The sequence below is a fragment of the Ipomoea nil genome, unplaced genomic scaffold (assembly GCF_001879475.1).
Source record: "Ipomoea nil cultivar Tokyo-kokei standard unplaced genomic scaffold, Asagao_1.1 scaffold0205, whole genome shotgun sequence".
Lineage (NCBI taxonomy): Eukaryota > Viridiplantae > Streptophyta > Magnoliopsida > Solanales > Convolvulaceae > Ipomoea > Ipomoea nil.
The window spans coordinates 413,400-427,840 of NW_017616633.1; the positions used below are offsets into that span (position 1 = coordinate 413,400).

A 14,441-nucleotide genomic window follows, 5' to 3' on the forward strand; every position below is an offset into this window, starting at 1 on the left:
TAGATAGATGTGCAAAGGGAATTGTATTACACTATTTTAAAATTTTAGAATAGAATTTTTACCCAGAATTATTGTACGAATAGGAAATTAGAAATCAATATATTTTATTGGGAAGAGAGATTTTTTAGGAATTGGACGGGAAGTTAAAATTTAAGGATTTTGTTATTATATATAGTATAGATAGATGTGTAAAGGGAATTGTATTACACTATTTTAAAATTTTAGAATAGAATTTTTACCCAGAATTATTGTACGAATAGGAAATTAGAAATCAATATATTTTATTGGGAAGAGAGATTTTTTAGGAATTGGGCGGGAAGTTAAAATTTCAGGATTTTGTTATTATATATAGTATAGAATAGATGGGTGATTTTTATGTTGAAATTACAAAAAGGATTTTGAAGGAAATTTTTGAGTTGCCAACATGAGTATAATCAATCAGATTTTTGGAGTGTTATTGGAGGTGATGAAGCACGGGAAACTCCACGGTTGACTAAGCAGAAGAAGTGTCTAAAATCTGAGTATGCAATGTTGTTAAATATAATTTATAAATTTATTGATTGGCGAGTAAATAGTATGAGTGTGTTTGGTTGGCAGGTTTAGCGCCCAGATATGGGTATGAAAGTAATTTTTATTGTTTGATTGACTGGTTTTAAAACATCACTATGGGTTTGGAATATTCCATTAATGAAAAAAACTCATTCTCTTATTTGATATGGGTTTCATCCTTAGCCTAATCATTCTCATTCCAGGCAAATTATACAGTGCACCAGGAGCACAGTGCATTGTGCGCTCTGACCCAAAACGACGTCGTTTTGATCTTTTCACGTGTTTGTTGTTAAAAAAACAATTCATGTTTCGAATGTAAAGAATTGTATAATAGAAAACACAAAATTTTATACCTGAAAATACATAATTTTATACGTGAAAACACATAATTTTATACCTGAAAACACATAATTTTTATAACTGAAAATCCCCATGTTTCGAATGTACGGACTTATATAATACAAAACACATAATTTTATACCTGAAAACACATAATCTTTTTTTAAAAGACAGAAACCCCCTGTTTCGAATGTACAGAATTTTATACCTGAAAACACATAATTTTATAACAGAATACAAAACGACGTCGTTTTGGGAGGCGCGGGGCGCACAATGCTATGTGCGCCCACTGTGCGCCTTGGTGATTAACAGTCCAACAACAATGATGATTAACACAAGTCATCATCAACAATAGGAAAGGACAAACAACACACACACGCTAGCATTTAAATACCGAACTAGCATGCTTATCAAACGGGTAAACCAAACATAGTTCCAAAGAACACACAAGACTTATCACGGTTCAACGAATCACAATGTTGAACACTTAGCACGATTCAAGACACCAAAACCTACATGGATTCCTACCATATAGTTCTAGACATACGAAACATCAAGAAGACGCTCAAATAGTTCCACAAAAGAACATCGGGAAGTCAAAAGACCAAATACCGAGTCAAAAGAATCACGGGGAACAAATCCCCTAACGAGCCAACATTGTTCCCCGCGGGTGGAGCCACGGGTGGACCTCCACCCGTGGTTCTGCCCGCGGGAACCACTTCCCACCGGCTACGTACCCCGCGGGTGGGGCGGCGGGTGGTGCACCGCCCGCCGTTCCGCCCGCGGGTACACACCTTGTACCACAAATAATCCCTTCGGGGATTTTCAACTCCAAGCTCAAATTCAAGTCCAAAACTTGCCAAATCTCACAAAATACAACAAAATGACTTGAATCAAAGGAATAGCCAAGCAATGGCACAAATGAACCCTAATAACAAGCTCTAGATATGCATTTTCACAAGACAATGCATCAACACTCACATTTCATAGCAAAATCACATGTAGAATCCAATAAATCATCATATAGGTAAGAAAAATAGATTTTGTAGAGCATGAGTTACCACTTGAAGACTTATCCTGCACTTACAACACTCCTCAAGCTCTTAACAAGGTCCCCTTTCCACACCCACTTCAAGAACACACCAAAACATCATAAAGATTTCACCTTTAGGAAAAGATACCTTAGAAAACACTGAAAATACAAAAGGAGCTTAGATCTTACCCTCTTAGATGCTCAAAAGTAGGAAATGTAGAATCTTGAAGACAAACTTGGAAGATCTTGGTAGCCCTAGATTTAGCTTGGAGAGAAAGCTAACTAGCTTTTTAGAGAGAAGGGAGAGCTTATGATTTTGGAGAGTGTTTGAGAGAAATGAAATGTGTCTCTTAGGTTAGCTTGGAAGACTATTACAAGGGAAATGTCTTATTTACCCTTACTAAGATGAAATGTGTAAGGGAACAAGGGAACTATTCACAAAGCTTTAGGTACAACACTTGACTTTGGGTTGACTAGTCAATTACTAGTCCCCGATTATTGAATTTCAGGAATTAAATTACCAATTGGTATAAGATTAATTACTTAATTAATCCCTGGATCAAATGTAGGAAATTGGTGAGTGATGTGATAAAAGTCTTCCCAAGTAGCAGACTCCTTAGGAAGATTTGCCCACTGCACAAGAATTTGAGTTACAGCCTTATTGTCTCTCTTGACAAGCCTCTTGTTAAGCACAACCATTGGATGAGCAAGCATCTCCCCTTCCTGTCCCACCAAAGGTGGTTCTAGTTATGGAGAAACCTGGTTCCCAATCTTCTTTTTCAGCTGAGAGATATGAAATACTGGATGGATTTGTGCAGATGATGGTAATGCTAGCTTGTAAGCCACATGTCATATCTTCTCAATCACATGCTAAGGACCATAGTATTTAGATGTGAGCTTGATGTTTGATCTCACAGCCACTGAAATCTGTCTGTAAGGCTGAACCATGAGATAGACCCAATCCCCCACTTGTAGACTTCTTTCACTTCTCCTTTTATCTGCCTGTTGTTTCATTCTATCTTGAGCCCTTCTGAGGTTATCCTTGAGCACTGATATCATTTCCTCCTGTTCAAATAACCAGTCCCTCTCTCCAGTTCCTTGGCTAGCCCTTAGAGCCATCATAGGTGGTGGATAGCCAAAGAGAGCCTGAAATGGAGTGCACTGCAGAGAGAAATGAAAATTAGTGTTGTACCAATATTCAGCTAGGTGCAACCACTTGGCCCAACTATGTTTGCCTGTGGTTTGCTGAAAACCATGCACCTTAAGTATGTTTTTAGGCATTAATTGACCCTTTCAGTTTGTCCATCTGACTAGGGATGGTAAGCAGTGGACATGCTCAGGTGGATCTGCAATTGCTTGAAGGTGATTTGCCAAAATTTACTGAGGAATACCTTGTCTCTGTCAGTAACAATATCCTCAGGTAGGCCATGCAGCTTATAAACATTTTCAATGAACACCATGGCCACTTTATCAGTAGTATATGGATGGGTCAATGCAATAAAGTGGTTGTACTTGGTGAGCCTATCTACAATCACTAGGATCACCTCCTTCCCTTGGGACTTAGGCAACCCTTCAATGAAATCCATGGAAATACTCTTCCGTGCTTGCTCAGGAATGGCTAAGGGATGTAGCAATCCAGGTAAGGAAACATTCTTAGCCTTGCATCTCTGGCAAGTATCACACTTTTCCACTAACTCCTTCACTGACAGCTTCATCTTTTTCCAGTAAAATCAGCTACCACGAGCTCCAACTGATTCAATCGTGCCTCCATTGGAGGGCTCTGATACCAAATGTGATGGTTCTAGGGTTACAGAAAGGTTAGAGAAGGAAGTGAAGATTGAGAGAGAAGAAGGATTCTGAAATTGCATTAGAATGTTCAACAAAAAAACGGTTACAAGCTGTTATTCATTTTAATACACCAGCTGAAAACTTAAACGACATCGTAGGCTTCACTAACTAACTTGCCTCAACTAACTTCTCAGACGACGCCGTATGGTTTAGTTAGGCTCAACGATCAATTGCTTAGTTCATGCGACGTCGTTCTTGGCTGCTTCTTCTTTATTCTGCCTGGACATTCTCTTGAACCATTACACAAAGCTGAACCATTGTTGAAAGGTGATTTTAACAATTATTTGGGTTATGGCTTTATAATTGGAGATTTTGAGAGTGAAAGGAATTAAATTGAGAAAACCCAAAGTAAGTTGCTAATCTCAAATTTTTGTATGCTGGGCCATTGCTACAAGTAGCCGAAAAAGTCGTCTAGTGACAGAACAGGGTCAATGAGCTCAAATGTTCCACTAATAAATTTTGTTCAAAATAAATGAGTTAGATCGAATGCACCATCAACCACAAACCGAAGAAGAGCCAATTGGAGGATGAGGAAACTCATTTCAATCAAGAACTTGAAAATGCACGACAATTAGAGGAAGCAGAATAAGTTCGAACAGGGTATGGTAGTGATGAAGAAGTGAATGTAGAAGGAGCTGATTCTACTTTGTTGAATGAATTCAATTGAATGAAAGCTTGACAACTATAAAGCCATTATTTTAGGGGGGGAAATTGAAGTTGAAATGGATCTTGATATGCCTCATACATCCACTGCCATGACAGACCCCCCTGAGGAACAATCTTGTCAAGGAGAAATTAATCAACAAGATGGCCAAATTTGAATTATTCTCGAAGAAGGTAACTCTCACAACTCTCATGATTTAAGTGTTGTGTTGTCTCTTGATATGAATGTTGATAGCATGACCCTATTGAAAGATTGAATGGACTCAAAAAGAGAGAGGAAATAGTACCATTTTTTTTTATTATGAAAGAGGGTCGAATAATAATGGTGGAAATGGAGAAAATGCTTTGACACTATTGTTAGCCAAGTTGGATGCTATGCAACAAGGTATTTGCTCCAAAGTTGGCGAATCTTTTTCAAATCAAAAGGAGCTTATAGAGGACAATGGAGACAAACTCTATAAGAATGTGGAGATACTAATTGAAAATAACAAGAATTCGCAAGTTGAAGTTGGAAGAATTGCAAGAAAAATCCAAGATAAGTTGGACTCTCAAATGGGAACTTTCTAAAGGTATTGGAGGAAAAAAAACCAACATAATGAGAAGTTCATCACAGCTCAAAACCAAGAACTTCTTAACGTCTTTCATCAACAACAAATCCATATGCGTGAATTGCAGAACCAAGTGGAAGCCAATATAAAATGGGAATATATATATATATATATATATATATATATATATATATATATATATATATATATATATATATATATATATTTGTACGTGAGATAGCTAAAAGACAAAGAGAAAAAGAGAATAAATTCAATGAATTGAATTATTGATTGATGAGTGAAAAATACAAAGCAAAAGAGCCTAATCTATTTATACATATCAAAGAAAAGAGTTGTTGGGAAATTACATGAGGGAGAGCCAAAATCGGAGAACATGTGCGAACTTGGAGGATGTAATTAAGCATGCAACGTGGAAGACTGTCTTCATGGATTTGAATGGACTTTGAGCCGCAAACATTATTTCCTAACAATCTCCACCTTGGATCAAATCCATTGTGGAATTAACAACATAGGACTAGTCGACTAAACTCAAGTACTGCTTGAACTTAGCAATAGGAAGAGCTTCAGAATAGCAGGATGGATCACCATCAATCTCCTATGTGACTGAAAGAGCATAATTAAGAAACCAAGTTGGTTTCATCATCACTGATATGAACCTAGTCCAAGGTTCAAATAAGGATGGAATATTGTCCCAAGAATGCTGTCAAAAGTAAAGATAGAGATGGATCAAAATACCTTAAACCTCACGAGAAACCCTTTGTCTCGAATCCTCAAAGACTTAGAAGAATCCCATTGTAGCTTCAAGTACCTTGATGATGCAATCTTCAATCAACTAGAGTCGGATCTAGTTTCCTTCGATTCAAGAACGAATCCACGAACCTAAATCTATGGTTGAAGAAAGGAAGATTGATTCGAGTCCACGAATCAATTTTCTAGTCGAGTCCACGACTAACCACTAATTGAGTCCACAATTAGCCATAAGGTTTCTTACACAAGTGTAAAGAAAAACTTAAGAATTTTATTGATTGAAAGCCTCCTTCAAACTGCTATGGATGTGCCCTATTATAGGTATAGGGCAGCATTATAATCCTAAATACAATGGAAAAAAGAGTCCTAAACCTAATCTAGAAAGCAACTAAATATAGTCCTATATAGAAAGGGATTTAAGGAATCCTTTCTAAATACAAACTAGTGTTTTCTCTTTAATTCCAAACAATTTAAAATAATGATGACAAAAAATAATAAGGCTGATTTGGGCCTAATTTAATCTCCAAAATCAGCACTTAAACAATTATAAAAAGCCTTGAGTTCTTCTTCATTTTTGCAAATGGGCTTGACTTGGATTTCCACCATCTTTGAACATCACCAATGAAGAGTTGCCTTAATTGTTTGGACTTGGGCCTTGTGATTGGCCCAATAATTGGTACTCTTAATGGATCTTCATAATGTTGGGCCGCATCATCCTCCCCTTCTTGAAAATGATTCGACCTTGAATCTTGTAAGCATTGTCTTTGATCCATGATATCACTTGAAATGGGCCACTATAATACTTTCCTCTATCAAATGGAATTATTTTTCGACTTTCTTGTTTCTTCCACCAATGATGCTTGAAGGTCGTAGTTATGGGCCTTGTGATGAGCCCACTATAGACCCTTATTGGATTCCATGTGTGCTGGTTCCTATTAATCACTAGCATACCTAGCAGGTTTTTTAATTGTCATCCTAGGACGATCCATAGCAATGAAATACTCTCGTTGTGGCTCGACGAGAGGTGCGATACTAGTAGAGGCATCATCTTTAGTATTACCATAAGTGGTAGTAATAATATCAATAAGCCTGAACTCAAACTTCACATTCTCACCAGTCCTCTGCGTCTCATCTGTACTGGGAACTTTTCCAAAAGAAAGTGGTGCATTTTCGTCAAAAGTGATATCTCGACTCAGAATGATTTTCTGAGAATCAGGAGACCATAGACGATACCCTTTTGACTCATACGCATAACTAGGGAAAATGCATTTGATAGCTCTCAGGTTTAATTTACTCGTACTAGAATGAGCATAACCAGGGCATCCAAAAACTCTTAAGATATAGTAGTCAACAGGATTACCTGACCAAACTTCCTCTGGAATTTTGAAATCAAGGAATGAATGTGGAGATCTATTTACCAAATAGCAAGCAGTAGAAACGTCCTTGGCCCCAAAATCACGCCGTTTCCTCAACCCAGCATTAGAGAGCATACAATGAGCTCTCTCTAGCAGAGTCCTGTTCATACGTTCGGCAACACCATTCTGCTGGGGTTTACCAGGCAAGGTCTTGTGCCTGTCGATTCCATTTGCCGCAGAGAAATCATTGGAATCTGGCTCACAGAACTCCAAGCCATTGTCTGTCCTGAGCTTCTTGATTTTTTTCCCTGTCTGAGTCTCAACAAGTATTTTCCACTTTTTGAAAATAGAAAATTCTTGATTTTTTTGTTTCAAGAAATAGACCCAGACTTTACGAGAAAAGTCATCAATAATAGACATAAGATATCCCAATAGACTGGAATTTAGTCAGTCCCCATAAATCAGAATGTATATATCCCAATACCTCTTTGGTACGGTGTGTAGCAGTAGAGAAACAAACCCGATTCTGTTTTCCAAAAACACAATGCTCACAAAATTGTAATATACCCGTACCTGAACCTCCAAGGAGGCCTTTCTTTCTCAGGAGATGCATGCCTTTCTCACTCATATGCCCCAGACGCATATGCCATAGTTGAGTGAGATCCGCATCAGACATCGATGAGGATACTGCTACTGAACCTGTCATAGTACTGCCATGCAAGACGTACAAGATTCTAAAACGAGAAGTTTTTATGAGAACAAGAGAGCCTTTTATAACCTTCAAAACTTCACCTTCAGTTATGTACATGCACCTCAGAGATTCCAAGGTGCCCAAGGATATTAGATTGCATTTCAAATAAGGAATATACTGAACATTGGTAAGAGTCCTGAAAACGTTATTGTGAGTTTTAATCTGCACACTTCCAATTCCACTAACCTTGCATTGTGCATCATTACCCAGCAAGTGACGTAACGCTTTTCTTACGGTTCTCATTTTTTATAGCATTGACAAAAGATTAAGTGTGCATGGGTTATATATGGAATGGTAGATGGGATAAAACGGGGAGTGAGAACCACCCCGAGTGTCGTACTAAAGGAGTGATAACATGGAAGCGTTGAGTGAGTGATATGGTGAGGATTTTTGGGCTTATAAATTCTTGGTCAAGGGGTTGCATTATCAAGTTGAGATGGATGAAGATACCAGATAAAAGAACATTAACAAAAGTGAAAACAAAAGAAAGAAAGATGGGCTCGGATTGTGTGCCGATTGTATTGTGTAGTTAGCTACGCCAAGGGTTGAGTGGTGGAATGATGTTGTGACATTGGCCAAGAGAGATGGGTGCTAATGCGTAGCCAATTCTGTCTATACGCCTTCTGTAGGTAGATATGACACCCAGGTGCTCATTTCTTCAACGAGGCAAATAAGTAAACACCTTGCCTACATCCCTTTGCGGGTCTAATCCTCTTGGATCTAGGACGGGAAATGCAAGGGAAAGGAGGCTAGGATTATGTCACAATCTCTTGACAACATAATCCTTCATAAACCTACAAGCATGTGGTGCACTCACACACAAGAGTCATTATAAACATTCCTCTTCCAACAAGACATTCAAGCCAACAACAATCAAATCAGAATTTTTGCCCTTAAATAGCCATTTTGGTTCGTCCTCCCATTTATGCACGACGTCACACCATGACGCCAGCGTAAATGAGGAATAATTCTCCTCCGCGCTCAGCTTCCGTTCGGCTCCGTAATTTCGGATTTACTCAGGTCCTCACTCCGTGAGGGCTTCGTAAATGGGGGATAATTCTCTCTTGTCTTTGCATGCTGTATCACGCCCCTTGTCACGCGTGAAGTTGGCATAAATTGGAAATAATTCTCATTTCCTCCTTCTTTCGTGCATGGCCACGGTGTGTTTGGTCCTTGTGTGGGCTCATTTCTCGGCTTTGCTCTTTTCGACTCCTCTTACAACTTTTTTCGTCCAAAACACCTGAAAACATGTAAATTATAAATATGAAGGCATTTCCGTACTAACCCGTGCTTTTAAGATATTTTCCTATAAAAAGAAAGACTTTTAGATTAAAACGAGCACAAAACTCCTATAAACGGCTCCTAAAAACTAGCATATTTTTTAGGATTATCAACAAGACAACTCCACCATCCACCGGTTCCAGAGATACGAACCAGTCTTTGTGAGGACACATGTGGAATGTACAACCAGAGTCTAGAACCCACTCAGTTTTGCTCCGTTTTCCACCGGAGATAACATATAACAACACATCACCATCTAAATCACTTTCAACAACACTAGCTTCAGCGGACTTCTCTTCTCTCTCTTGCTTGTTTTTCAGCTTGAAGCATTTAGTCACATCATGACCATGCTTCTTGTAGTACTTACAGGATTTGTTGGACTTACGTCCATTGGACTTGGATCAAAAAATTTTATCGTTACTCTATGTTTCAAGTGAGCGACCCCTTACAGTCAAGCCTTCACATTTGTCATCAGACTTAATTTGTAAGTCAAACATTTCTTTGGACAATATGTTTGACTTAACACTATCAAAAGTAAGGGTATCACTACTATTACCATAAAACATAATTTCTTTGAAATGCTTGTATGATTTAGGGAGAGAGACTAGCAATAAGACAGCATGATCCTCATATTCAATTATGACATCAATATTCTCCAAGTCCAATAAAATATAAATGAATTCATCTAAGTGAGATTTAATAGAAGTACCTTCCGTCATATGGATTGTGTACAGACGCTCCTTCAGGTGTAGCGTGTTCGCCAGAGATTTGGCCATGTAAAGTGAATCCAACTCGGACCATGATGTAGTAATCTCACTTACCACCTCACGTAGAACCTCTTTAGACAAATACAAAATAATGGTTGAACGTGTCTTCTCATCCAAATCTTCCCAATCTTCATCTGTCATTGTAGCTGGTTTTTTCTTCTTCTTCCCAGCTAGTGCTTTCTTCAAACCGTTTTGGGTTAGAACGGCTTCCATCTGAACCTTCCAGATAGAAAAGCTAATTTTTCCGTCGAACTTCTTGATATCGAACTTGGTAACAGTCGACAACTTTAAAATAATTCTCAAATAAACCGCTCTGATACCACTTGTTAGGAATATAGCGGAATAATGCGAAAGCGAATAATTGTAAATTGAGAATTATAAAAGTTAAATAATAGGAAAATATATAAAATGACAAAATAAATTCATTTGTTCAATTCAATTAGTTGTTGTTGTTGTTGTTGTAAAAATGTACAAAAACTTTTATTATTATTATTATTATTATTATTATTATTATTATTATTATTATTATTATTATTATTATTATTATTATTATTATTATTATCCTTTTTCCTCCTCCTTATGCACACAAATTTAATTTGTTGTTGTTGTTGTTGTTATTATTATTATTTTCAAAACAAAAGCTTTATTAACAAAGGAATCAAAATGTCTTACAACTGATGGTCCAAAAGTGACCATAAAACATACTCAACCATTAAGATTGGGCCTATAATAATCTAAAGAAACTAAAATAAGGAATGGACCCAAGCCCTAACAGGCTGGCCTAAAGAATGAAGGAATAAAATAATGGACTCAAGCCCAACTAATAGGCCAAATCTAAAGAATAATAAAGGAAGAGAAAAAAATAAATAAAAGGGGATGCTGAAATGGAGGTGCAGAATCTCCCTATCGGCGTCACCAATTTTTGCAAAATCCCGCAGCATAACGGCTGTTTTTAGGATAATAGTCTACATCTGCGTGCCACCATGTACTATTGCGCCACCATGCCGCACCACCACAAAGTTGCAATGTCACGACTCTGCACCACAATGCAACGATGCAACAGTGCCAACACGGCCGCAATGCTTCACATCCACGTCTCGTCTATAGCTATTGGCTGGCCAAAACCTCCAAGAATGTTAACCCATTTTGTAAGATATTCGACAGCATAACGGCTGCTGCAGGGCTATCTCACAAGGACAGAAATATACAACAACAGCTGCCCAACTATCAGCACTAGGCAAACACCCACAAAGGAGGCCCAAAAAAGAATAAATGGCACGCAGGGCAAAATATACGGGCACGCAGGCCAACACAAAAAGCACAGCCCAGCCAATAGCAACAATCCTCCCCAACGGCACTAGCAACGAACAGTAACCAAAACCCTAACGGGATTAGCTACTATGGGCCAGCAACAAGCCTGGACTACCGCCAACGAATTTGATAAACCCCTACTAGGCCACTGTTCAGCCCGGGCTAGGATGCAATTTCTTACCGCTTGCACCAACGTTGAGGCGTGGTCTATTTTAAGAAACGCACAAGGGCGAAACCAAATAAGCCTAAGACCAGCAATACCTCAGAAGCCAAAGAAGACCTGCAAAATGAAATGTGATAGAACAAGCAAACGCCACATTTCCTAATCCAATACAACTTAAAATCATGATTTGAACATGCAGTGTATAAGGGAATAACAGGCAGACGCGAACAAAGGTAACCCCCATCATATATATCCCGCCCACCCGGAGCCCAGAAGGGACTCGGCTACTATTGGCCGAGCAGCAAGCCTGACTAGGTCAACGGATTTGTTATATCCTGCCTGACCACCGTTCAACCCGGACTAGGGTGCCTCTTGTACCGCTGACACCTGCGTTGTTGAGGCTAGGCCTGACGTAAAGCCAAGCCATCATTGCCTCTAAGCAACGTACTTTTCAGTCTCTCTTTTCATTTCTTTTATTTTTTCCTTCATTTTTTTTTTCCTCTCTCTTTTTTAATTCTTTTCATTTTCTCATTTTCCTTTTCTCCATTTCTTTCCTCATACTTCATTTTCATTCTTTTTTTTTTTTTTTTTCATTTTTCAAATCTGTTTCTTTCAACCAAAACCAACATCAAGAAGAAAGGATGAGTTCAGGGTGGGTCATAATCCTCAAAGAACACCGAGGGGACATCATCATGGACCAGCAAAGTGCGCACCCTCGGAGGTAAGTCAAACAAATTAAGAAAGATAAACTCCCCATCCTTACCCCATACCCAATCTGCCAATGCAGCCACTGGGTGATTGCCCTACGGTAGACACTGAAGAACAGATACAGATGCATAGGAGCAAAGAAACCGGAAGCGTGACACTTCAAAGACTAAAACCCATGGGATGGGAACGGAGGGGTCAACATAACCCTTAAGCTCAGACAATACAGACTCCAGGACCACAGACCTAAAACCCCTTGCCAAACACCATTCAAGACAGCGGAAGATAACACGGAATATATCACGAAACCCGTCCACTGCCGGAATGGAGAAAGCATAGCAGAAACCACCACCCCAATTACGAACCAAAGCAGCAGCCCCACCCACAGACTCAGAGTATGAAAGATTGAGCTTCACGGAGCCTCCAGAGGGGGGTCCCATCTAATAGCACGAACCACACGTCGCGGGACAGCGGAATCTATGTAGGATACGATGACAGACCAGCTTAGCGGCAGAATGTGCTCCCTCGGCCACCGCCTAAAGAGGCACTCTGCCATCCCTTTGGCAACACCATACACCACCCCAGGCACACTCGGTGAGCCTCTACCGTGCAAGCATGCATTCTTGTGTTTCCATAACTCCCAAAGGATGAGATATGGCAACTCGCAAATAACAAATGCAACAAGACGGTTATGTGAAACCACCCGCCTCTAACTAGTCAACAACGTCTGTAGACCCCGATGACGGAATTGCAAGCCAAGTGATCCCAGAAAAAAACTCCAGACAGCCCTAGCAGTGTCCCCCGCATAAAAAATGTGGTCAAAGGTCTCCTTAACAGGGTTACTACAGCACCAGCATCTGGAAACAATAAGGTGCCAAAATCTAGCCAAGGCATCATCAGTGGGAAACCAACCCCGTAATACACGCCAAACGAGAAAGGACACCTTAAAGGGAAGATGCTTATGCCAACATGCACTCAAAAGAGGGTCAGAACTGACCGGTTCAGGTCTTAATAAAGAATTTGCTGAGGAAAAAGAAAACAAACCGTTCGTGACGACCGGCCAAATAGGAATGTCAGCCACTCGTTGGCCTAAACGGGACATGTCTGCCTCCAACCCGGCTGGAAGTAGGTCATCATAGGCCGACAAGGTCCAGTTCCCCATCTTGAATGTAGTCAGACAGCAAATAACCGGAGTACTCTACCCTTGGGAAGGGGTAAAGGCGCCCTAGCGGGCCAAGTCCAGACTAGTTATCCCACCAGAGGTTAACGTCGCCATGAGTCAGGCGCTAGCCGAAGACAGCCTCCACCTCATTCCTGACGCTGAGCATGCGCTTCCAAGTGCGCATGTCAGAACATTGCATTAATTTCGCGACCAGGTGAACACGGCTGTAGTACTTGGCTCGCATGAAATTTCCCCACAGCGAATACACCGTGCGAAAATTCCACCAGTTATTATTATTATTATTATTATTATTATTATTATTATTATTATTATTATTATTATTATTATTATTATTATTATTATTATTATTATTATTATTATTATTATTACTAGTAGTTGCACCCGTGCGTTGCACGTCCATGATATTATGGTACAATATATAAAAGATTGTTATATTGAAGATATAGGACCAATAAGGTTTTAGATGTAATAAATAGACAAAATATAATTTATTGGCGTTCCATAAACAAAACAATTACACATTATTAAAGATTTCTTTGTAAACTACATTTTGAGTATTGTTTAAAAGACCTCTAGATTCCTCACAAATTAAGACTTGTTGTTAGGATTACTCACCCTAGAAACTGCTACATACAATTGGCCATGGTTAAAAACTGTTTTTTTTAGTAACAAACCAACATATGAAAGCGTTTGACCTTGACTTTTGTTGATTGTCATTGCATATGATATCATAAGTGGAAACTACTTTTTTGAAATTTAAATGGAAGTCTTGGGTCTGAATGAGTCAATGCTAACCTTGGCATCAACACATTTGTACCTGCGTTGTTGCCACATAGGATCTGTGCCTCAATAACATGATTTCCAACTGTGTTACTATCAACGATGTAACATTACACAGTCCCAAAGAGTAATCTATATTTCTCAGCATAACTGGAGTTCCAATTTTCAAGGTTGAACAGTGGTTGGGGACCCTTAAACATCTCAAACTGTTTAAATTTTAAAAATAAATCAGAACAAACCAAAAAAATAAACAAAACCACATATTAAAAAAAGTATAAGATGATTTATAACATTATCCATTCTGTATTATTTTTATAAAAAAACAAATATTAATTGTTCATTCAAAATTACACTTTAGTATACATTAATAACCATATACTAATCTAAATTTAATTTA

At 38.8% G+C, this 14,441-nt stretch overlaps 1 protein-coding gene across 1 annotated transcript; it reads right to left on the reverse strand.

The window, feature by feature from the left end:
• Positions 1-2,464: 2,464 nt before the first annotated feature.
• Positions 2,465-3,636, reverse strand: LOC109191075. The gene is made up of 3 exons (XM_019341648.1): positions 3,313-3,636; positions 2,837-3,082; positions 2,465-2,644 (listed from the first exon to the last, which is right to left on the reverse strand). Exons 1-3 carry the CDS (start codon positions 3,634-3,636, stop codon positions 2,465-2,467), a joined length of 750 nt encoding a protein of 249 aa, XP_019197193.1.
• Positions 3,637-14,441: the final 10,805 nt, after the last annotated feature.